The following is a 25,312-nucleotide window of genomic DNA, read 5'->3' as shown; positions in this document are numbered from 1 at the left end:
CCCCCTTTTTTTTTTTTTTTTTTTTTGGAGTCTTGCTTTTAAAGTCAACAATGTTCTCCTTCGGAGCTAAGGTTCAAAAGTATTTTATATCATTTAATTTTTCGTTTCACTTAACACAATTTTAATGGGGACAACTTTTTTTTTTGCCACCAAAGTCCTCTCCTATCTATTTCTACGAATCATCACCTCTTTAAAGTCTAATTTGGAAGACGTTTCCACGTAATTTGTGGCACACGTCGATCGTGTTGATCTTTCAGCTAAGTTTTTGTATATCCAAACACTTCTGAAATGGATTGACACTAATCGATTCACCAATTCTTACAAACCTTATAAATCCAAAAATAACTATATATTATCACGGTTACTGTGAAGTAGTAAAACAAATTTAGTTTTTACGATGTTGGTGTAATGACACTTCTAGGTAAGAAATAAACTAAAACCTTTAGTAGAGTGGTTTCTCTACTGCATGTATCTCTCCATTGATTGGCAATTTGGCATCAACGACCATAAATTTCGTAAATGAGCATGGGCCTATATATGAGCGAGAAGAGAAGAAAACAAACTAAATGGAGTGGTAAAGAAAAAAGGAATAAATGATAGTATTAAATTTTGTTAGGAAAGTTTGGTAGAAACTCACTAAAAACCAATGACATGTTCTGGCATGAAATCAAACACGTTACACGTGGATTGGTCGGAGATGTCTGAATTCACAGTGTTAGTAGTTAGGGTAGCAGCATCCGAGAAAAGTAATTCCAAAGCAAGAATATATTGTTCAATACTTCCGATTTTAGTAACTGCATGCGCAACTCCTACGTCTTTACTTTACTCATCATCCATGTCAAGATATATATCAAAGGTAGAAAGAAAAATGGAAATGAATAAGAAGTAGGGAAATTCTTTAAATTGTTACCTTTTCTTTGTTATGTTTTTTTTTTCCTTTCAAAAATGCCATTAGATTTAAAAATTCGAAAATTAGAATTATAAAGAACTATTATTAAAGTTTAAATTATTTTTTACAAAATATTACCGTGATCCAAGAAGAAGTACACATCAAAATAGGTTAGATTCTAGAATGAGTTGCTCTTAGCTGATCGTAGCCTAAATCTCCTCTGATCCCTTCGCTTAGATTTGTATGGTTCTCGACGCCTTTTATGTTTTTTCTTTTTCTGTTTCATTAAATAATTAAAATAAACGATCGTGGGTTTGATCGTTTTTCCTTTTCTTCTTTTTATTGTTACCTTTTTAATCGTCCTTTCGCTTTCAAGGACAAAAACAATGGACGAAACCAAAAAATGTATCATTAAGTTTTAAATAGAAGCTATGTGTATGCGTTGCCTTCTGGTCTGTATTTGTAATGTGGTTGATGTGGGCACTGGTCAGTTCTCTATAATCGTCCAATGATCTTAATCAACAATAATTGTTACAAAAGTAATAAACCAATACAATAATGTCAGTAAAGTTTTTTTTTTAATATAATTTCGTTAATAATGTCACTAAAGTTGCAGAGCAACCAAGATGATGTTCATATCAAATAAATAATTGTCGTATGGAAAAACTTATTACTAGTATTAGTGTATGTATATATATATATATATATATATGCGTGAGTGTTGTTGTGGGGAATCTGCAAAGGAAGATACAAAGGTGGCTGGCTGCTTTATTTTTTTCTGCCTTTTGTTTTGTTGTCGAAGTGCCTCGAAGCCACATGTAATCCCACATGCTTCTTACCTCCTTTTTTTTTTGGTTTTTCTGATACATATATCTCATCTATTTCTTTAACATGTTTTAGTCTTTTTAGTTTCTAGTTTAAAATTTAGAATCAACTGCAAACAATTCATAACATTTATGGAGTTATGCAGTGTATAATATCATTGAAATGATAGAATAATACTATATTAGTTGAAACAGCAAAATATATGACGCATACCGTAACATTGAGATTCACATTCATGATTATATATATATGACTTAGGTGTTGAACCGATGTAAATATTTTCTTTTGTTGTTGTTACCAAGATGTAATACGCACAACAACGACATCAAAACTATAAATTTGGTCAGATTTTTGCCTTTTAAAATCTATAACCTCATTATATTTTAATTTTTCTAAAACCATAGTAAAGAAAAGAAGTTTTGTTCAACAGTTCTTATTATAATCGAATAACTAGAAATTGATTGCGTTAAGTTTATAAGAACCAAAAACTTAAAAAAAAAAAAAAATCTACATCCGTTTGAAACCTATAGTCTATAGAAAAACTTAAATCAGAAAAAGTGATATATATTTGATGATTTATATTCTCTTTAAGAAAGAGAGATTGAAGCTACATCTTGCATGCAATTTCTTTCCCTTTCTGTGTCAACTTTTGCCGGCCACTCGGCGAATATCCCTGTTTGTACTTCTACTCGTCTTTAAGCCCTTCAATCCTATCCAAAATCCCATTACGCTCATCTTTCTACAGTCTTAAGTTAACTATTCAACCTCGAAACATTTCTATTTCTGGCTTCTTTTTTCTTTTTTTCTTTTTCTTTTAGGAATGAATATTCCATGAGATTCGCAGAAGTTTATGCATCATTCACATCTGCGCTTTTAAGTCATATATTTGGGCCTACATGTAAGAATTAGGCCCATTAACAAGTTTTATCTTCGCGCACCGTCTGAGGAGGTGTGTGGGAAACAACAATGCTGATATTGGAGAAGTTTAACTTTTCCTCCTAGGATGACACGTAAATATCCACGTGGTGACACGTGTTAATCAACATGGTAAAACACTGAAAGTTTGTAAAAGATATGATGAGCTTATAGCCAGCCAATAGGATGATAACAAAACTAGTAACTAAAACTATATATCAAACGAGTCAGCGACACGAAGTACTAAGGAAAAATGACAAAACTATTGGTCTCGTGTCTTGTTTTGAGCGCGTTATTGGTTTTGAGCCACTGCACTGATTCGGAGAGTGAAGTCATCGTCAAAGACGGCCACCGCGTTGTCGTGGTGGAGTACGACAGAGACGGCAAAACCAACACTAGAGTCTCGATTCAACCGCCGGGAAAACAAGAAGAGAAGAGAAGAGACAAAGGAGAAGTACTGTTTGGGAATGCGAAGAGGGAAACGTCGTCGTCTCATTCAGAAGAGAAGGAGCGTGAACACCACGTGTCTCCAGGGGAACTCGTATGCGATGCTCTCGGTAAGTGTAAGCACAAGATGGCGACTGTGTTGGGGAGATTCAAGGACCTAACGCCTGGTGACGAACTATTCGATGAAAGGCCCAAAGAGACCGTCGCACGTGCGGCACGTGACGTGGAAAAGAAAGCTCGTGAAGTGGGGGAACCGGTGAATGAAAGGGCCACAAAGAAGACTCATAAGTCCCAAAACGTTTGGGAGGAGGCAAAGATCGCGGTGAGGGGGATAGGTACTAAGGTTGGGAAGGCGCTTGGGCTGACGAAGATTGGGAGCGTGGTAGGTCTAGTGGGGATCGCGGCGGCGTACGGGATGTGCGTGTGGGTGACGTTCGTGTCGGGCTACGTGTTGGGGTCGGTTCTTGGGAGGCAGCAATATGATGTGGTGCAGAGCAAGATGTATCCGGTGTACTTCAAGGCAGTCTCTGTAGGAATCCTGATTGCGTTGTTAGGACACGTCATCAGCCGGCGCCGGAAGGTTTTTACCGATGCGGTGGATATGTGGCAAGCCGTTAACCTCTTGTCGTCGATCTTGATGGTCGAAGCTAATGCCTCATTTGTTGACCCACGAGTCACCAAGGTTATATGCTCTAATTCCTTGTTTTTGGTTTTTAGTTTTTTACAATAAAAATGAAAATTTCGTATTTTAAAATATGTTACAAGCAATTAGTCTTCGCTGATGATGGGATGCTTAAAAATAGCATGAGTTTGATGTATTAGATTTTGATAAAATTGGTTTAATGTGAATGAAACTATTATTAGGTTTTATGCAACATAATATTGATTTTTGTGTTGTGCAACAGGCAATGTTTGAGCGGATAAAAGCTGAAAAAGAAGATGGAAGAGGACTTGACACGTCAGAGTCACAGTCAAGTGAAACAGCGGCCAAAACCATCGGTAAGAAGATTAGAGAGAAGATGGACGAGGATGGGGTGAAGCAGCGACTGAAAAAGCTGAGTGAGAGGCATTGTAGATTAAATGCGTACTCATCGCGGCTAAATTTACTAACTCTCATATCTCTCACTTGGCACTTTGTGTATCTCGGCCATCGACTAAACCTTACTTGATGAGGGATCAAGCCATCGATACATTTAGTCGGTTTTGTATTGGCTGGTTAAATGTTTCATGTTTGCTTTACATAATATCTCTCTCCATGTTTTGAATATCCCTTGGACCCTTGGTAATTGGTAGAATGAAAGGAGAGTGTACCTGGAAGGACTTAATTATTAGGCCTTCCCAGTTCCCATCACTTCCTAGATTCTTGTTTTTGGTGCAATTGGAGCAACAAGTTCAAAACATCTAGATTCTTGTTTTTGTTGTATGATGATGCATGTAAAGTAATCTCGGATTCTTAATGTAAAATAGGTTTTTAATAACTAAAATACTTTTTGTAGATTCCCAATTTTTTTTTTACTTAAGAAACCAATACTGTGCTAGCATAATTACTATTTGATTACATAATTTTTCTTATATACTTTCTGTTATTAGTCATAATCTAAATAAAAACGAAATCTTTAGTTTTTATAACCTGTATATATAAATATTATTGTAATAATCTTCAATGAATCTTATAAATTCATTTCCTTATAAATGAACCATGTAGAATAATGAAGTGAAGGGCATAAAATTTAATATATTAATAATATTGGAAATCAATACTAGAAATAGATTTAAGTAAAAGTTTTCAATTTAGTGTGCCTATATATACATACTTGGAGCAAACATTGCATTTAGATAATATAAGATAACAAAGATAAATATTTAGATATTTTCCTTTATAAAAAAGGACTTAAAATATACATGTAAATAGAAAGGTCACTAATTTATGAAAAAAAACAATTATGACAGAAAATAGTAATTACATAACAAAATTTGTCTTTTCTGGTCAAACTATTAATTAAGACTGTTGCAAATTAAAATGAAACTTATTTAACAATAATTTGACAGTTACAAAGACATAAGTTTTGGAAAATAATAAAATATTTATTAATATTATATATACATTTGACTTATTTAAATAAAAGACCAATAGTTTAGCATTTAAATAAATAAATTATAATTGTCTTCATTAGTTTTTCAATACGGTAAAAAAATAAGACTTTACTATTTTGTTTGCATCGTGCAATGTTGAGAATCATTTTTTATCGATTTAAATAGTTTATTTATAGAATTGGGTAAAATCGATTTGACTGACNTTTTTTTTTTTTTTTTTTTGTGAAAACAAAATAATTATAATTTTCTACACTACAATATAATCGATCAATAATCGTAGAAGATAATAGAGAATATATTTTTTCTTGGTAAGAAATAAGACAAATGATTTCCTATCAAATATAAAGCATTAGGTTGACTGAAAAAGATTAGAAATAAAAGTAGAATAGCAAACATATAAGGAAGAAAATCTTCGGAAATATATAAGAAATCTGTTCGAGGGAGGTATTGAACTTAACATTTTAAAGGATTTTAAAGTATTCTTAAAATACTCTGTTATTCAATTAAGAATTTTAAAAAATCTTATGAAATCCTATGTTATTCAACTAAGATTTTTATAAAATTCTTTAAAATAATTCAGAATCTCTTGTTATTCAATCAATAATTTATAAAACCAACTTAAAATCTCTTGTTATTCAAAATATCACAACTTTTTTTAGAATACTACTTTGAATGATTCTAAGAGACTTTTTCTTTGCTTTTTAGTTAAAAAATACTCCTCTCAAAATCATACCCTTTGAGGTGGAATTTTAAAAGATTTCATTAAAAACAAAACAAAAAAAAACAGTCCTAAAACCACCACCATCTCTGTTCTGTAAGCTTTCTCCGCAGATAACTCCGGCAACTCTCCGCAGACCATCTCTGTTCGTAGAAACACATTCATGATGATAGGTCACAATTATGGGATAATCAAGTGTTTAACAATGAAAATTAGAACAGAACACAAGTAACTTATGACAATTTTCTCTCATGTCCGATTACACAATAGAGAATGCTGAAACTATTTAATACTGAAACTATGGCCACGTCATCTTCTTCCACAAGTTGTATCTCATCACACGACATTTTTTTGTTTCACGTTTGTTTCTTTTTTTTTTCTTCCATTCATGTTTGCTTCTCTCTTTCTATCATTTTCTTCTGCTGTTTTGGTTATTGTCTATAGAGAACCATTGAAATATGGGATCACGTGGATTTTTTCTTACAACACACACACAAACCTACTAAGCCCAACTTCCTTATTGACTTATTCCTTCTTCTCCTCATGTGTCTTCCACCTTCTTCTTCTCCTTTTTGCTCATCTTCTTCCTTTGTTCTTCATCTCACTTAAAGCTTCTTTTTCTTTCTTGCATAATTTAGGCTCTATGGTGGTGTCTCGACAAATTTACGGCTTCATCTCCCACAACTTCTTTCTTTCTTTTTTGACAGATTTTTTTTTTTTTTTGTATTGCAAAATATTTTAAAATCACACAAAGTTTACCAATAAAATCTCACATAATCTTATAAAATCACAGATTTCATTTTCTAAAAAGAAAAATAAAAAAAAATCTAAAATACAATCAAATCTCTAAAAATCTCTGAAATCTTTCAAAATTCTAAAATATTAAAATCCTACCAAATCCTTAAAACATCAAGTTGAATACCCCTCTTCATAAACCAAATACATATCAATCAAGATCACACGAAGACCAAAGAGATTTATATAATTCTCCAAATCCTTCTTAAGAATGCAAAAGCAAATCATAGAACATAAATTTCAACACCATTAAACCAAACCATCTTAATCTGAAAACAATTTAAAACGATGACATTAATAAAGATAAGATAAGAAATTATTATTTGATAAGGCTATTCTCTCTTGATGATAGGGGCTCCTGCTTCCACAGCCTTGATTCTCTCTCTGATGGCTTTGAGCTTCTTGTCAACTACCTCGGCTGCTTTGGCCAGTTCCTCAGAACAATCAGTATCAGTGGTTAGATCACTAGTCGAAGCCATTATCCCAAGTTTCATCGCACGAGTATACCACTTCTCTTTCTCCAACTTTTTCTCAGCCTCCTGGATCATCTTCTTCATGAGATCCTTCTGGTCCATCATGTATTTGGTCTGTTTCTCCACCGGAAGCTCGCTTAACCTGTCAAGAAGAGAACGAACCTCGTTAACGTTTGGCCAGAGCTCAGGACCATCCTTGTACTCGCTGTAAATGATGGCACAAGCGGGTAAACCACATAGAATGGTCAATTCATTGATCTTTTTCAATAAACCATCTTTGCGTTTTCGAAATGTAACACGCCGAGTGGCGTTGTCAGCAATCAATTGGTGTGTCACTTTTCTTCTACCCATGGTGAAAAACAAAAAAATGAAGAAGGCGAGGAGGATTTGTGTGGTTTCAGAGACTAGATGGGTAAAATGTTATATAGAGTTTCTAACTTTGATTTTTTTTTGGACTAGGTCCACAAAAGGTGTTACAACAAATTATAGAAAGATACTTTTTGATATAAAAACAATTTATAGAAAGGTTGTTACAGAAAAATACAAATAAGTTTTAAGGAAAAATATAGCTATAAAAAGAGGTTTCTAAATAAGAAGATTTATATCAAAAGAAGTTTTCATTTTATTATGTGTCATTTGTTGGTTGGTCAAGTGAACCTGTAAAAAAGGAAGGTGATATTTGCCTATTAATGTCCCATATATGTTTTACCATGTTAAAAAAGTTTTATATCTTACAATCGACCAATCGGAAGAGCCTCTGATGAGTTGTAATGTGAAAAAACATTACAACATATTTTCATAAATTTCATGTGTAAAAACAGCTATTATTATCTATCTATTATACTGACGACAAAAAAATACTTTATCATAAATTGCATGTGTAAATGACACATGTCTAAACATTTTCATTGGTAATCACAAAAGCCTATATATGGTCTATGGACGAACAAAGAAAAGTTAAAACAAAAAGAAACAAAATTAAAGAGACTTATGAATAATTAAATAAAAAGAAAAATCTGTGAAAAGTTATGTAATTAAATTATGCTTTACATAATTATTCAGACGCGTACCTTAGATTTTTTTCTTCAATTACATAATTTGTATTAACTATTTTCTTCCATTATTAGTCATAAGAGTCTCTTACATTACTAGTTCAACGTTGCTATTGTTTGACGAAAAATACTTAGGTTGACTTTTAGGGATGAGTCTTTGTATTCACCTCTTCCCTTCTCAACCAATAATAATGTTATATCTAATATTTTATTTTTTTAATTAAATTAAAAAGCAAAACAAATTAAGAAAACAAATTATGTATATTTTTATTTAAAGAAAATTAAATATCGGCTTGGTTTAGATTTTACAATTAAACGAGGTTATATATCACTTTGGGTTTATAAATGAGAATTAAGATTTAGATTTTATAATTAAAACAAAATTATATGTCGGTTTGGATTTACAAATGAGGTGGTTAGAGTTTAGATTTTACAATTAGAACAACATTATATATCGGTTTGGGTTTACAAATAAGATGGTTAGAGTTTAGATTTTACAATTAGAACAAAATTATATGTCGGTTTGGATTTACAAATGAGGTGGTTAGGGTTTAGATTTTACAATTAGAACAACATTATATATTAGTTTGAGTTTACAAATAAGATGGTTAGAGTTTAGATTTTACAATTAGAACAAAATTATATGTCGGTTTGAGTTTACAAATGAAGTGGTTAGGGCTTAGATTTTACAATTAGAACAAAATTATAGTTCGGTTTGGGTTTACAAATGAGATGGTTAGGATTTAAATTTTACAATTAGAACGAAATTATAGGTCGGTTTAGGTTTACAAATGAGATGGTTAGGGTTTAGATTTAACAATTAGAACGAAATTATATGTCGATTTGGGTTTACAAATGAGATGGTTAAGGTTTAGATTTTACAATTAGAACGAAATTATGTGTCGGTTTGAGTTTATAAAAGAGCGATTTAAGTTTCTACTTTTATAATAATGTATACATATTTTATTTCTTTATTTTATAAATGGGTGTATGAAGAGGTTCACGTGTATATTAGGCTTATGTGCTTATTGACTCAATTTTTTTGACTATTATATATCATTGACTCTTATTGATAAAATAATAGTTTTATACACATGTAAAATGAAATACGTGTTTTACAACACATCATAACCTCCTCTAATTGGTCTAATGTAAAAGAAAAAAGGTCAAACCTTTTTTACTATGGTAAAAGTAAAACATATATGGGAACAATAATAGGCATACACGATTTTTCCCACACAAAAAAAAAATGAAGGCAAACATTATTTGCTCAAAAACAAAAAAGGCTTTTGTGATTAGTGATGGCAAGTCAAAATTTTGACTGACATATAAGCCATTTATCATAATGTGGAATGTAATAACTAGACTGCGAGCCATTGAAAATCTGTGGAAATATGAAAAAGGTTAGATTAATGAACGTACCGTCCCACCGAAGGAGTCCTAAAACATCTGCAAGCTATTCTGACCGATTTGGTAGATCTTTTCCCTTCTACTGTCGTTAACAATGAAAAAACATAAGACAAACTTAGATCTCCATTTAGTGTTATAAGTTTATGTAAGAGTGTTTCATATGGTTTCATATGAAACACTCTTACATAAACTACACACTGAACTTGAGCTTTAGATCTCCATTTATCATAAACTAGTATTCAATGATGATTTTTCACAAGTGTAGTAGTATCAACTGAAAAAATCATCTAAAGCTCAAGTTCAGAAAATATTTGCACCACAGCAAACATGATAAAGAGTTCGGACAAGTTAGCCCATATTACGGCCCCTTTTAATTTCTAAATAATTTGGGGTCAAAAGTCTCAATGTTTGAGACGTGAGGTGTAGTGGTGTACACAAATCGCGTTCACCAACAACAGAAAAATCTACAATCAACAATGCAAACGCAATCACAAAGTACGAATCAATCAGCACTTCACCAGTATACGTAATTTTCTTGCCAACATAATTTATGCATGCGAGGTTTCTAAATAACGATAATCGTCACAACAGATTGATTTTGAATAGTCTATGTGTATCTTTTAGACATGAAAGACAAAGTAACAGTCAAATTTGTTTTTTTTTTTTCTTTTTTTCGTTTTCCAAAGCTGATAAGGTTTTTCCCTTCAAAATAAAATAAGAATTAATCAATGTTTGATTAGACAACTTTATCCAAACAAATAAAAACTAGGACCGCAGAGGCATATACAAATGCAGAAGCAAAGATACCAATTCTTCTTATATCTATTTTTGATCTGAATGTGAGAGAATATAATTTTGTGAAGCAAATTACATTCACATTTCACTACCTTGCAAATTGCATGTAGAAGACAGAAGAAATAAATTGACAGCTAATCCGACTGATAAGAAATATTTTTTTCTCATGAAAACGAGACATCAAGACAAGCGTCCGAAAGAGAAGGCATGCAATAACAAATTTTGCAAATTACAAATCAAGATTTATTTTTAAAAGTTATTTGTATAGTCTCAGCATATAATCGTTATGTGGGTTTATTAGTTGAGATTGCATTCAAGAATCGTATTTATCAGTTTGTCTCTACTCTCCACTACCTATATCTCCACTACTTATATGGCTATATCTACAGAAGATTTGTTTTTCTTTATAAATTCTATAATCCTAATCCACAATTTGAATCTGGATTTTTTAAATTTCTTCGCTTCTTCTTCTGAATCTCCTCTTTGAGAGACGTTAAAGACTCATTCAAAGGTAAATCTCATTGCTTAGTGAATTTAGTTCATCAAGTGACACTTATATTGTATATAGAGTTAACCACGAGAGTTTGATGCATTTAACCATGAGTGTTTGGTACTTTAGTTCATCGATTGATTCTTTAGACTGTATATAGAATTGGTTTAGTTATTTTTGTATAATTTTTTTAGTTATAACTTCATGAAATTTGATATAGTTATTCAATTTATATATAGGGTATTTTAGTTATATATGGATATTTTGGTTCTTAATGGGTAAAAAATACTTATACTGAACCGAACCCAAAATATATCAGATATATTTCGGTATTCCAAAAAAATACCCGAATCGACCCGAACCCGAAAAAATCCGAACCGAACCCAAAATTTTTATAATACCTATATGATTCTATAAATTATAAACCCGAATTACCCGAAATCCAAATTACCCGAACCGAACCTGAACCGATACCCGAATGCCCACCACTAGCACGAAGATTGTACAATTGACACGTTCAGCTACAACTACTACACAAAAATTATAAGGAAATGGATACATCTACTACATCTAAAGCTAGACGACACTAATTATCTATATAAGATCCGGAAAAAAAAAGAATACGGATCAATCTGTCAGTGGTCTGAACCATTTGAAAGCCATCCTAATTTATGCATGTAAGCTTCTTCATTGCAAAGTTAGCACAACAAAAAAATTGCATATCCGGAAGCTCTTGTAACAGTTTGTTTTCAACTTTTGTCCTCGGGAGTTGGGACACTGACACAGCTAATTTAATGTTAACCACATAAATAAGTCAAAAATGATTAATTAACAAACAGTAAACACTAGAAAATATCTAAACGAAAAGATACAAAAGCCGACGAACTTAGAACCTATTACCTATCAGGATTTTCGTCCCACATAGATTATTTGGTCCGGACGTAAACAATAGATTTTGTTTTTATTTTTTTGGTAGAACACTAGATTTTGTTTGTCGGGCAACACATGGTCCATGGATAATATGTTTACCTTAGAAGTAGAATCTAGAAAGAAAGTGACATCTGAAACAAGGAGACAAAACTATTGAAACTTGATTACACACTGAACTGAACGGCCAACAAATCATTTAATAAGAAAACGCGACTGAAAACGCGACTTGATTACACACTGAACTTTGCTTTTGCCTGTACCGGGTTTTGGAGGTTCTCATACCTCTGGGGCAATCAGGAAGTAGTAGTCATTCTAATTCCTTGTATCGGATTTGGAGAAGCTACATTAAAAAGTATGTGGCCTTGGCAGGTCATAGTATTTTTAAGATTGAATGTATCCTTTCAGGTTCTTGGTTTTCAAGACTCTCGTCTTGTCCAGCGTGTGACCACCCTTTTCAGGGACCTTTGGCGCACGTACGGAATCCAAACACCGCGTTCGTTCCTTTGCAACGTTTGCGGCAATGGTTATCAAGGTGGCTGACTATGAGACAGTGGTCGGTCATCCTTCACCATGAGTGGTCTCACTTTGTGTGGCAACTCTTTACCTTTAGGACTTGTTGTCCTCTTTATGTCTCTTGTCACTTTTATGGTTTCAAGTCAAGCTTTATAGCTTGTTTTATGTACGATTTAAGATCATTGTTTGTAGTTTATTTTGTCCTCCTGTGTAAGTTTATTGGTGTATTTAGCTCTTTTTCAAAAAAATCTTGTAAACCTTTAATCTAATATAATGGAGTGTTTAATGGAAAAAAAAAAAACGCCACTAAAAACAATAGAAAAGAGAGTAGAAGCTGACTTCTTCGCAAAACCTTAATAATATCAAAATTCAAAATAATAAATTTCAACTTTTAATTAAATGACAATTTAGGGGCCCAATGTTTAATACATCTTATGTGACGTAGTAAATCTTTTTACTGATTAACAGTAAAAAATGGCTTACAAAGTTGTTTAAAATATTAAACAATCTTTGATTTCCACTAATTATTTTCTCGACTCATATACTTAATTTCTAACAAAAAATAATTAACGAAAAGTAATGAAGGAAATCTACATCTAATCATAGAATGCGTATCCAAACTAGCATTTTAAGTAATTTATGTAAAATTCATAAATCTTATATTATTTAATCATGGATTTTAAAAATTCTAATAAAATTCACTGTTATTGAACTAGTTATTTTAAAATCTATCATCAATACATTGTTATTGAAAACAGCTTGTGGATTTGATTTTGAAGGATTTGAGAGGATTTTTTTCATTAAAAATATTAAAATCCAAATATCATTTCATTGAAAATATTGAAATCCAAATCTTATGGTTTTATTTGAAATTAGAAAGAATTTTACAGTAATTTACATTAATTTCACTAAAATCATCAAAATCAGATAAAAATTCATGAAAATTCAAAATTGCTTAAAATACTAGTTTGTATACACCCTAAATTTTTAAGGAACTAATAATCAATAACAAAAGATTTTTTTAAAACAGTAAAATAAAAATTTAATGGATCTTGATTTCATTTAAGTTATTATCCAAGAATCCTTTAGAGTTTGACTTTTTAACTATATATAAAACAAAATGACGAAACAGGTGATATAGTACAATCACAAAACCGCATGTGAAATCATATAACTATTACTCTAGTATTAAAAGACTTGTTCATAAAAAATAATTATAAACAATAACTATTGTGGTTCTTATCTACGCATAATTCTAAAGTCACGACGAGATCAAATGACGATAGCAGAGGAAAAAGTTTCACTTATTGAAGATTTCGTAAGCGACTCTGTCGACCACCGTGGACTTCCCGCCGGCAAGTCTACCACTGGCGGATGGAGATCCGCTTGGTACATTATAGGTGAAGAACAGTTTTGTGATGTGTTTTTTATGTAGTTCAAGCTCTTATAATAAATTCTGATTTTTACAAGCTTTTTTTTTTTTTTCTGTAAATGCTTCAGGAGTTGAAGTTGGAGAAAGATTTGCTTACTTTGGGATTTCCTCCAACTTGATTACCTACCTAACTGGACCTCTCGGACAATCCACGGCGATAGCCGCCGTGAACGTGAACACATGGTCAGGAACCGCCTCGATGTTTACTGTTTTAGGAGCTTTCACCGCAGACGCTTATCTCGGTCGTTACCGTACCATTGTTGTCGCTTCCTTCATCTATATACTCGTAACGCTCTCCCCCTCCCCCACAACACTTCTTTTTTAATCTCTTAATTAACAAAACTTCAGAAAAAAGTTTCACTAAAGTTTGAGAGGGTTGTTATTACAGGGACTAGGACTATTAACCTTATCGGCTGTCTTAATCCTAATGGGATTATCAGAGAAACGTAGCGATGTTTCTACTAAACCATCTTTTTGGGTGAATATACTTTTCTTTTGTTCTCTGTATTTGGTGGCGATGGGACAAGGCGGACACAAGCCATGTGTTCAAGCTTTTGGTGCGGACCAGTTTGATGTGGAAGATCGAAAAGAGAGAATAAGTAGAGGATCGTTTTTCAATTGGTGGTTTTTGAGTTTATCCGCGGGAATAACTTTGTCCATTATTGTGGTGGTTTACGTTCAAGACAATGTTAACTGGGCGCTTGGGTTTGGGATCCTTTATTTGTTCATGGTTATGGCCCTTGTTCTCTTCTTGCTCGGGAGAAAAACTTACAGGTACCCGAGAGGAGACTGCATGGAGAAGAAGAACGCTTTTGTGAGAATCGGTAGAGTTTTCGTGGTGGCATTCAAGAATAGGCGACTGAAATTAACACATTCAGGTCTATTGGAAGGTGGTTCATCCGAGACATGTGAAGGACGACTTGAGTAAGTTGCATAACTCCCAAATTTTGTTAATATTCTGAGTTTTGGTTTAGTCTTATTAATTGAGTTGTAAAAATATGTTATTTTTGATCAAGGTTCCTAGCAAAAGCGTTGCTACCGGGAGAAAAAGGTGACGAGCCATGTGATACTAGGGACGTGGAAGATGCGATGACTTTGGTAAGGCTTATTCCGATATGGATCACATCGGTGGTGAGCATGATTCCTTACGCTCAGTATGCTACTTTCTTCACAAAGCAAGCTGTTACCGTGGACAGAACAATCTTGCCGGGTTTGGAAATCCCTCCTGCTTCTTTTCAGGCGCTTATTGGTTTATCGATTTTAATCTCAGTTCCGACTTATGAGGGTGTTTTCCTACCGTTAGCTAGACGGATCACCAAAAAGCCTTTTGGGATCACAATGCTACAGAGAATAGGGGCTGGAATGGTGCTCTCTAGTTTAAATATGGTGTTAGCAGCGTTGGTAGAAACGAAACGGCTTGAGATAGCTAAAGAACATGGGCTTCTGGATAGTCCCGGCGCAACCATCCCAATGTCGCTATGGTGGTTCGTTCCTCAGTACTTACTACTCGGGATGATCGATGTATTCTCACTAGTGGGTACTCAAGAATTCTTCTATGACCAAGTCCCAACAGAGCTAAGGAGTATTGGTCTCGCGCTTTCTTTGAGTGCGATGGGTCTTGCTAGCTTCTTGAGTGGTTTTCTCATCACTGTGATTAATTGGGCTACAGGAAAAGATGGTGGTGAGAGCTGGTTCAACACTAACCTGAACCGAGCCCATGTCGATTACTTTTATTGGTTGCTCGCCACTTTCACGGCCATTGGACTCTTTGCGTTTATGTTCTTCTCCAGGCTGTATCCGTATCGCAGACTTCGCAGGATAGATCAAGTCTAAGAATATAAAATTCAAGATGTATTACTTTCATTAGGGCATCTCCATTGGGGATTTAGGGAGGACTCTTATGATAAATAAGATCAAAAATAAATCAAAATTGAATAAAAAAATAAGAGACCAACTCTTATTTAGTACAACTCTTATTTTATAAACAGTACATTATATATTGAGCATGTTCGTTAAGTTGCCGCAACAACCACATCTTGCGACTAAAAATATAAAGGTTGCTGGAGTTTAAAACAAGTCGTCGCTTCTGTTAAATTCATGAAATGAGTCGTCGCTTCTGTTAAAACAAGTCGCAGCGGCAGTGTTAACTATCGCTTGTTTTTCATGGCCACATGATATACCGGTATTTTCCGTAAAAGTAGCCGCAGCGGCAGTTTTCACGTTTATTTGGCTATGTTAACATTTAAATTTTGGCCGCCGGAAGGAAACGCAGCGGCAACGTAACGAACATGCTCATTGTTTAAAAATTCTAAACAGTACATAAGAGACTCAAATTTAAAACCCACCATTGGACTTGCCTTACGTGTTTAGAAATTATAACTATTTATTTATTCGATATTATGCAGTTTAAATTGTTAAGCTGAAAACTTTGTAAGTAGGCTAGGACCACACAGCTGGATAAGTTATATGATAAAGATAAGACTATATCAAACATATTTAAAAAACTATACATTTGCATACGTGTATTACTAAGCTAATCAATATCCATTAAATCATAAGGATCCCTAAGCAACCAACATTGACTAATCTGATAATCAGTGATAATATAGTAATCATTGGTATGAAGAAAGTGTATTTAAAAATTACAGAGAGCGAGAGGAGAGAGTACCAATACACTCCATTTTAAAGGGTGTTGAGTCTCTTAGATACGTAGGACTTTGCAAAATACATGTAGGAGGCTAATCCAATGAAGCTGAGACAAGCGAGTAGCCAGTAAAAGTAATCCAGATGAGCCTGGTTCAGGTTGTTTGCAAACCAACTCACTTGACCAGATTGACTCGTCGCTTTCTCAATGACTGATATCAGGAAACTGCTGAGAAAGCTACCAATACCGAATATGCTCAAGTATAGAGCCAAGCCCACATTCCTCAGCTCGCTTGGGACTTGGTCGTAGAAGAACTCTTGAAGACCCACCACTGCAAAAACATCTGAGATACCAAAGAGAACATACTGAGGAACTAACCACCACACACTCATCGGAACCGTAGCGTCTGGGGAGTCGACGAGCCCATACTCCGCAGCAGTTTTGAGCCTTTTCATCTCCACCAGAGAAGCAATTACCATAGCAAGGAAAGAGAGGAATAAGCCTGTGCCGATTCTCTGAAGCATCGTGATTCCGCCAGGTTTATGTGTAAATGATCTTGCAATTGGGATGAGCACGCGATCGTAGATGGGAATGACGATGACTATAGAGAGGCTGATGAAAGACTGGAGGGTAGCCGGAGAGATCTTGTAACTCGGTGTGATTGATCTCTCCATTGTGGCTCCTTGTTTGGTGAAGAAAGTTGGAGACTGCGCAAACACAACCGCATAAACCAAGCAAGTAAACCATATCGGAGCTAACCTAAGCACTGATTTTGCTTCTTCAAGCTCATCTACACTACAAGAACCATTATTTGCGACCAGAGCTTTGTTGAGGAAACTGCAGTTTTGAAAAGTCAGAAGATGCTTAGTACCATAAGTCCTTTTTGTTTTGTAAACAAACTATATATGCGGTAGCAACAAAATCAAAGGAGACAGAAAGCTGTGTTACCTAAATTGCTGAGAGCTTTTGCGAGACACAAGACCAAATCTCTCCTCTGCATCAGCTACAGCTGAAGCTGACACACCCCAGTTCTTCACAGCAGCCACATAAACATTTCCAATCCGTGCAAACGGGCTTTGACCTTCCCTTCGAATGCTGAACCGATAAGCTCTAGTTCCGAGCAAGAAAATAACCAAAGCAACAACCATAGCAATGCACGGAATACCAAAGCCTAAGGCCCAACTGAGATTGTCCTGAATGTAATTCAAGACCCATAGAGTTACCAACGTCCCAAAGCACATACTAAAATACCACCAGTTAAAGAAAGAAGCCTTTTGTTTGCGCTCTTCAGGATCCTTTTCATCAAACTGATCCGCTCCAAAAGCCTGAACACACGGCTTGTGACCACCTTGCGCTAACGCCACTAGATACAGGGCACTAAAGAACATGATCACTTGGAATCGTGGAGAGCAAGACGAGAGTAGATTATAAGCATTGCAGTCTGAAGGAATCATTGCAGATAAAGTCAGTAAACCAAGCCCCTGTTTGTTTTCAATCAAATCCACTATACAACTTCAGACTCATCTCTAGAGAAGAATGTGAAGAGACTAAGAGAGAGAGAGAGAGAGAGCTTGGTACCAATATATAGAGAGCAGAGGCGGCGAGGATGGTACGGAAACGACCTAGAAACGAGTCAGCGATAAAAGCACCGAGGAGAGGAAGCAACGACGCCGTTCCAGACCAAGCGTTGACGTTAGCGGCAGCAGCCGCCGTCGATTGACCCAGTGGTCCAGTCAGATAAGTGATCAGATTCGAAGATATCCCGTAGAAAGCGAATCGCTCAGCAACCTCCACACCTATCGTCGAACAAAAACCAGAAAATCAAAAAACAATTCCGGCGAAGAACACGAAACACTCTAAAGAGCAAGAAATTGGCGGGAATCTCGGGGGGAATTACCGATGATGAATCCGGCGGATCTCCAGCCACCGGAGGAAGATCTGACGGCTGGTTTGCTTCTGTAGTCAACGGATCCGTCGACGGTGGTTACAGCGAGAAGCGGAGTTCCGGCTTCATCAACAGCGCCGGAGATCGCCATTCCGTTAATCGGATTCTCCGATTAAAGAAAGTAATAAAATATCTTCAAATTTTGATTTTGACACTTATAAAGATTTTGGTTTGAGTTCAAATTTTGACTAAGCGATCGTTATTGGTTTAAGATTTGAATAGATTTTTTAAAGATTTTAATTATTACGTAGAATCTGTTGTTATTAAATCAAGATTTTGTTAAACTCTGTTAAAAGAGTTATTTAAAATCTTAATGAATTTGGGTTATTGAATTCAGACTTTTATAAAGTTATTAAAAATTTTGTATTGTTTAATTAAAACAAAAAAAATCTATAATTGTTAATGAGTTCAATTATTATGTTATTGGTTCATGATTTTAGATATTTTCTTTACAAAATAAAGTTATGGAAAATATCATAAAAATACAGGGATTGTTTGGAGTATTTTACAAGATTTTATAAAACTAATCAACAAAACTCTCTAGCAATCTTTAACAATCTTTCACTTATTCATAACAATCCTAGATTCTTAAACTCATGAACCAATAACTTAAACTCATAACAATCCTACATTCTTTTGTTTTAATTGAATAGCACAAAACTTTTAATGATTTTATAAAAATCTGAATCCAATAACCCAAATTTGTTAAGATTTAAAATGATTTTTTACAAATCACAAACTAATAACACTAAATTTTAACAGAGTTTAACAAAATCTTGGTTTAATAACAATAGATTCTATATAACATTTAAAATCTTTAAAACTTTATAAAAATCTCAAACTAATAACCCCAATTAACACATGGTTGGTGTTACTGGCACCACTAGTGTTTACTGTACTAGTTGCCTAGTTGACTAAAACCTTGATGGTCTCTCTCATTGCCACATTTATAATTTGTATTTTTTTTTAAAGGCTATTTTCTTCAATCGCATTGTGTTAATTGAGACTTGAAGAGTTCTATGATGCATTCTTGATTAATTTAGTTTGCTTGTACGCATTCCATTTTATGTTTATTTGCTACCAAAGGTGTTAATATATTAATGGGAGAACTCATCTTTCTTTAGATTTTTTTGTGGAGGTCAACTAACACATGATAAGAGAGTTTAGAGATTTAAGGAAAACAAAAAAAGGGAACGAAGTTTGTGATTTGTAATTTTGGATCATCAACCAACACAAACATATGTTTCCAATATAGATGATATTTATTTACCATTTTCGAGCATCACCAATTCTTTTCTTTTTTAAGTCCTTCAAAATTACATTTCTAGAGATGTTGTCATTTTTCTAGCTAGTCATATTTTTCAACTAAAAAAAGTGTTGAAAGTCTCCTAAAATCAGTTCCAATAATCTTTCTTTTTCTACCAATCAAAATTATTGTTCCTCTAATTAGTGTTAATTTAATACGAAATTATTGTTCCTCGAATTAGTTGAAGTAGAGAGTTATATATATATTTCCTATGCATTCCTAAATAGTTTAGTTTGCTTCCAACTTATGTTAATAATTTTTTTTTTCCTTTTAATATGTTTTGTAATACTATATTTTATTTGCCTCCTGACTATTACCTAGTATTTTTTATAATTAATATAACTTCTGCTTTCACTGATATAGATTTTATCTACGGATTCTAATCTCAAAATAAAGTGATTATGTATAAATAATTTATAGATGAAACAAACAAAAAAAGACTTGTTATACAAAATAAAATAAAAAATCCCACGCAATGGTTGATAATCATTGCTTAAATTGTACCTGGCCATCAATCATTTGTTAAAGAAAATATTCAGACATAATTACTATATAACTAACAATTCTTTATTGGAGAATCGAAAAGAAATCAAAACAGATATAAAGACATATTAAACCGCTAAACCCAATATTTTGTTAGTGGAAGAAAGTTATAATAAGACGGCACCACCAGCAATGACAAACCAACCAAAAACACAGCTCGGCCTTCTTTTGCTTTTGACAAATTCAAAAGCTACTGTCCTGAAAGAATATAATTAACAGATAATTCTTGGATCCCACGAGATTGCACTACCTAATTTTCTTAATCTAATATTTTCTTTGGTTCTGTATCCTTTTCGAATACATTTTCAAGCAGTGCATTCAATTTTTCTCTAAGAGTTTAAAAGAACAAAAAACATATTTTTGCAAATCTTATTTCCCCTAGTTTACGAGAGTCGATTAATGCCCTATGAGTTGGTCAGTAAAGCTAGTAATTAGTACATAAGAAAATCAACACATATTGAAACAAAACATAAGATATAATGATTTACTCCCTCCGTTTCATAATATAGGATGTTTAGAGAAGTATTTTTGTTTCATAATATAGGATGTTTCCAAATTTCGATGCAACTTTTAGATTAAATTTATATTTTATATTATGCAGACTTGTTTATGATTGGTTAAACTTTTTAAAAGTAACTATTTTTTAATATGCGTGTTTTCACTAAAACATCCTATATTTTGAAACAGAGTGAGTATATACAAAGGAATGAAGAGGGGCTGAACACAGTTACACAATTTTTAGGTGGTGTGCATTATAAGTTGACCTGCAACATAATATTCATTTTAAGATATTCATTTCAGTTAATAACTTATGAAATGTTTTTATAATCATGTATTGGCCCATATGAGGAGTTGTAACGATGAAGTGTGTGGTGTAGGCCTACATGAATCAGGCTGCTTATTAAATTTAACTATACTCCTAATAGTTCTTGTGACAGCTCCAATCTTATGGAATTTCCCTGTTAATATCAAATTTAAATCAATATTTAATTTATTAGATCAAATTACGTATTTTTTTAAGATTACAACGCACCAAATATGGGTCCAAAGTTATATATAATATTAATCAATACGAAATCCTTTGATACTTTCTTTACGTGCGAAGCAGTCTGTATATGTTTATATGTGTGTCATCCTCTCGATCAATTCATATTGTATTTCGCTTTATAATGCTAAATGAATGAATCGTCGAGTTTTTGTTTTGAAGCGAAATGAATATTAATTAGCAATACAATCATGCGATAATATGCTCCATATATACTCTTACATGTATATCATCATCTACTTATAATTAAGAGGATGTCTTCATTAGTCGTTGCCATGTAATCCTGTGTTGTAATTGGATTTTGATAAAATATGATGATTTCATTTTCATGATTTGATTCAGGACTATCTCTATAATAAAGTTGCCCGGCCAACTTGTGAAAAACATTCTAGTACCTTTACTACAGAGAACTAATAAACATGAACGATTTGAATAAACGGGATAAAGCTAGGTTGATGTCGTCAGGTTGGTGAATAGGTGGATCCATTTTACTATATATGCAGTATAAAGAGAGTAAAAAAAAATTTCTTGCATGGATGGATACATTGCATGCATGGTGGATACATAGTTCAGTTTAAACTCCTACAAAGTTAAAATTCAAATCTTAACGTTCTGATTCGGGGAATTAAATATCTCTTAATTAAACTTGATTTGTTTTTTTTGCTTTTTAGGTTGGTAAACAATTTCACACAACAACGAGTAAAAATTTCATGTAATCTCATGAATCATGAGTTATTGGGATAACGACAATTTTGTTTTTATTACAAAAAATCTCTAATATACATGTCATTAAATGACAACATCGTTGAGTAAGAAAATTCTAGTGATATTTATACAATTTTTATTGCGAAAAAATCATCTATTGTTGGAACGATTCAAAAACTCTTTTATTATTTAATTCAAACGTACACTTAGGTGATAGGATAACATGGTGTCATAATTTGAAAACCAAAAAAAAAAAACACTTTAGATAATTTATTAAAAGCCAGAGTAGCTTTTCAAACACACATATTCCACTTTTTCCCTCAAACAAACAAATATGAATGGTACTTTTGCCTTTGATCTCAAACTTGTCTTTATGTAATATGAAAACGTAATTAAACTCTCTTGATATTAAGCACTACCTTATTAATATGCAGCCTATCAAAAGTTTATAGTCTAGGGTTTAAACTCGTGCGATTCAAGTTTTGTGAAAAAATGGTAGAAAATAGTCAAGAATATGCAAGAGTTAGGAAAAAAGAATCATAAATGTGAGTAAATCAAAACGATATAGATATCTTTTCCTTATACAAGAAAATAAGTGACACGAATCTAAATTAAGAATGGGAAATATCAAAGAAAAAGTTGTTAATTTAGTTAAAAAATGTATAAAATTGGGGAATCCAATTTTGAGAAGCAAAAGACGGCCGTTTGGAAGAAAGAGAAATTTAGGGACCCTACTAAAAGAAAAGTATCTTCGAAAATTAGCTGTCCAACAGCTCCGACCACTCTGTTCTCTTTTGCTCTTCTCACACAACACAACACATAACTCTTCTTCCTCTTCTTTTTTTTATAAGACCTCTTCCTCTCCTCTCTCTTCTCTCTCAATCTCATCTCTCTCTCTCTAATTCTTGTTTTCCTTTTGAATCAAGTCATCATGGCTCAAGAAGAGATACAGAAACCTGCTGCTTCTATTACTGCCTCTGTTCCGGTTAAGGAAGATACTCCTGTGCCGGTTAAGGAGGTTGAGGTACCTGTTACTGCTGACAAAGCTGTGGCTGCGCCTTCTCCCAGATCCATCGTGGTGTCTGAGAAGGAGGTTGATGTGGCGGCGCCGGAACCAGAGGTGGCTGTGGCGGTGAAAGAGGAGGAAGTCGCGACGGGGAAAGAGGCCTTGCAATCGGAATCGTTTAAGGAGGAAGGCTATTTGGCCTCTGAATTGCTGGAAGCTGAGAAGAATGCTTTGGCTGAGTTTAAGGAGATGGTTAGGGAGGCTTTGAACAAGCGTGAATTCACCGCTCCACCGCCACCTTCGCCTCAAGCTCCAGCCAAGGAAGAGAAAGCTGAGGAGAAGAAAACAGAGGAAACAGAGGAGAAGAAAACAGAAGTGAAAACAGAGGAAAGGTCTGTTGAGGCTGAAACCAAAACAGAGGAGAAACCTGCTGCTCCTGCCACCGTAGAGACCAAGAAAGAAGAGACATCTGCAGCTCCGGCTCCGATCGTCGCAGAGACCACGAAGGAAGAGACATCGGCCGCTCCTGCTCCGGTCGCCGCAGAGACCAAGAAGGAAGAGAACTCTGTCGCTCATACTCCGGTAGAGACTAAACCGGCTGCTCCAGTCGTTGCAGAGACGAAGAAGGAAGAGATATCAGCAGCTCCTGCTCCGGTTGAGACCAAACCAGCAGCTCCGTTCACCACAGAGACCAAAGAGGAAGAGAAAGTCATTCCGGTAGAAACCACACCGGCTGCTCCGGTCACCACAGAGACCAAGGAGGAGGAGAAAGTCGCTCCTGTAGAGACCGAACCAGCTGCTCCAGTCGTCGATGAGGTCAAGAAAGAAGAGAAAGCAACCGCCTCTGTTCCGGTCACCAAGGCCGTCTCAAGATTTATTAAAGATATATTTGTCTCCGTCACCACCTCTGCCGAGAAAAAGAAGGAAGAAGAGAAACCAGCAGTTGTAACGATCGAGAAGGCTTTCGCAGCTGATCAAGAAGAAGGAACCAAACCCGTTGAAGCAACCGAAGAATCGATCGTTTCCATCACTCTTCCAGAGACAGCTGCCTACGTGGAGCCAGAAGAAGTCTCAATCTGGGGAATCCCACTTCTCGAGGACGAAAGATCCGACGTGATCCTCCTCAAGTTCCTCAGAGCACGTGACTTCAAGGTCAAAGAAGCCTTCACGATGCTTAAAAACACCGTCCAGTGGCGCAAAGAGAACAACATCGACGACCTTGTCTCGGAAGATCTCGAAGGAAGCGAGTTCGAGAAGTTGGTGTTCACACACGGTGTCGACAAACAAGGACACGTCGTGATCTACAGCTCGTACGGTGAGTTTCAGAACAAGGAGATTTTCTCAGACAAAGAGAAGCTTAGCAAGTTTCTGAAATGGAGGATTCAGTTCCAGGAGAAGTGTGTGAGGTCTCTTGACTTTAGCCCTGAGGCTAAGTCAACGTTTGTGTTCGTCAGTGACTTCAGGAACGCTCCTGGACTCGGTAAGAGAGCGTTGTGGCAGTTCATTAGACGTGCGGTTAAGCAATTTGAAGACAACTATCCAGAGTTTGTTGCCAGAGAGGTAAAAAGAAACTTAATTTTTTTAATTAACTATGATTTCAGCATTTAAACTTCAATCTTTTATATCAATAGTGTGGTTTATTTCTCAGCTGTTCATTAATGTCCCATGGTGGTACATTCCTTACTACAAAACATTCGGAACCATCATCACATCGCCAAGGACAAGGAGCAAGATGGTCCTTTCTGGTCCATCCAAATCCGCTGAGACCATTTTCAAGTAATTATTAGACATAGTTCATAAAAATTGTGTACTATATGACACGTACTATCACATTTCATTGTTTCTATTCATGCATAAAGAATCTTATATCCTCTGTTTTTGGATGAATCAGATATGTAGCTCCTGAAGTAGTCCCGGTTAAGTATGGTGGACTGAGCAAAGAGAGCCCATTCGCTGTCGAAGATGGAGTCACCGAGGCCGTCGTTAAATCCACATCTAAATATACCATTGATTTGCCTGCTACCGAGGTATATATTGTTTTTCTTTTCTTTTCTTCTTTAGCATGTTAACATAAACGCTAAAACTAACGTTTGAAACAATATAAGATACATAACTTTCTGTTTTAGTAAATTAAATTGGTTTATTCTTGCAAGAGACTTCATGATGATTAATTTATGTGGATTGTGTTGCTACGTAGGGTTCTACACTGTCATGGGAGCTTCGGGTTTTGGGTGCGGACGTGAGCTACGGAGCTCAATTTGAGCCAAGCAACGAGACAAGCTACACCGTGATCGTCTCTAAGAACCGGAAGATCGGTTTAACTGATGAACCTGTGATTAC

General features: G+C 34.6%; 5 protein-coding genes across 5 annotated transcripts in view; 3 read left to right on the top strand and 2 right to left on the bottom strand.

The window, feature by feature from the left end:
• LOC104740962 lies at positions 2,864-4,427 on the top strand. Its single transcript, XM_010461713.2, has 2 exons — positions 2,864-3,758; positions 3,982-4,427. The coding sequence occupies exons 1-2, from the start codon at positions 2,883-2,885 to the stop codon at positions 4,243-4,245; spliced, it is 1,140 nt and encodes a 379-aa protein (XP_010460015.1). The 5' UTR covers positions 2,864-2,882; the 3' UTR covers positions 4,246-4,427.
• On the bottom strand, positions 6,835-7,599 carry LOC104740961 (agamous-like MADS-box protein AGL80). Its single transcript, XM_010461712.2, has one exon. The coding sequence runs from the start codon at positions 7,505-7,507 to the stop codon at positions 7,016-7,018; it is 492 nt and encodes a 163-aa protein (XP_010460014.1). The 5' UTR covers positions 7,508-7,599; the 3' UTR covers positions 6,835-7,015.
• On the top strand, positions 13,516-15,794 carry LOC104740960 (protein NRT1/ PTR FAMILY 5.16-like). Its single transcript, XM_010461711.2, has 4 exons — positions 13,516-13,746; positions 13,847-14,064; positions 14,167-14,702; positions 14,795-15,794. The coding sequence occupies exons 1-4, from the start codon at positions 13,623-13,625 to the stop codon at positions 15,609-15,611; spliced, it is 1,695 nt and encodes a 564-aa protein (XP_010460013.1). The 5' UTR covers positions 13,516-13,622; the 3' UTR covers positions 15,612-15,794.
• On the bottom strand, positions 16,313-18,517 carry LOC104740959 (protein NRT1/ PTR FAMILY 5.10-like). Its single transcript, XM_010461710.1, has 4 exons — positions 18,320-18,517; positions 18,001-18,218; positions 17,371-17,903; positions 16,313-17,259 (listed from the first exon to the last, which is right to left on the bottom strand). The coding sequence occupies exons 1-4, from the start codon at positions 18,456-18,458 to the stop codon at positions 16,461-16,463; spliced, it is 1,689 nt and encodes a 562-aa protein (XP_010460012.1). The 5' UTR covers positions 18,459-18,517; the 3' UTR covers positions 16,313-16,460.
• LOC104740958 (patellin-2) overlaps positions 22,738-25,312 on the top strand; it is a 3,809-nt gene continuing 1,234 nt past the window's right edge. The window contains exons 1-3 of the mRNA XM_010461709.2: positions 22,738-24,532; positions 24,621-24,748; positions 24,864-24,999. Coding sequence (XP_010460011.1) covers positions 22,898-24,532; positions 24,621-24,748; positions 24,864-24,999 — 1,899 coding nt within the window. The 5' untranslated portion in view covers positions 22,738-22,897. The remainder of the gene's footprint in view (positions 24,533-24,620; positions 24,749-24,863; positions 25,000-25,312) is intronic.

Source organism: Camelina sativa, chromosome 14, assembly GCF_000633955.1.
Source record: "Camelina sativa cultivar DH55 chromosome 14, Cs, whole genome shotgun sequence".
NCBI lineage: Eukaryota > Viridiplantae > Streptophyta > Magnoliopsida > Brassicales > Brassicaceae > Camelina > Camelina sativa.
Note: the sequence above shows the minus strand (reverse complement) of the source record. Positions and strands in the feature narration are given on the sequence as shown.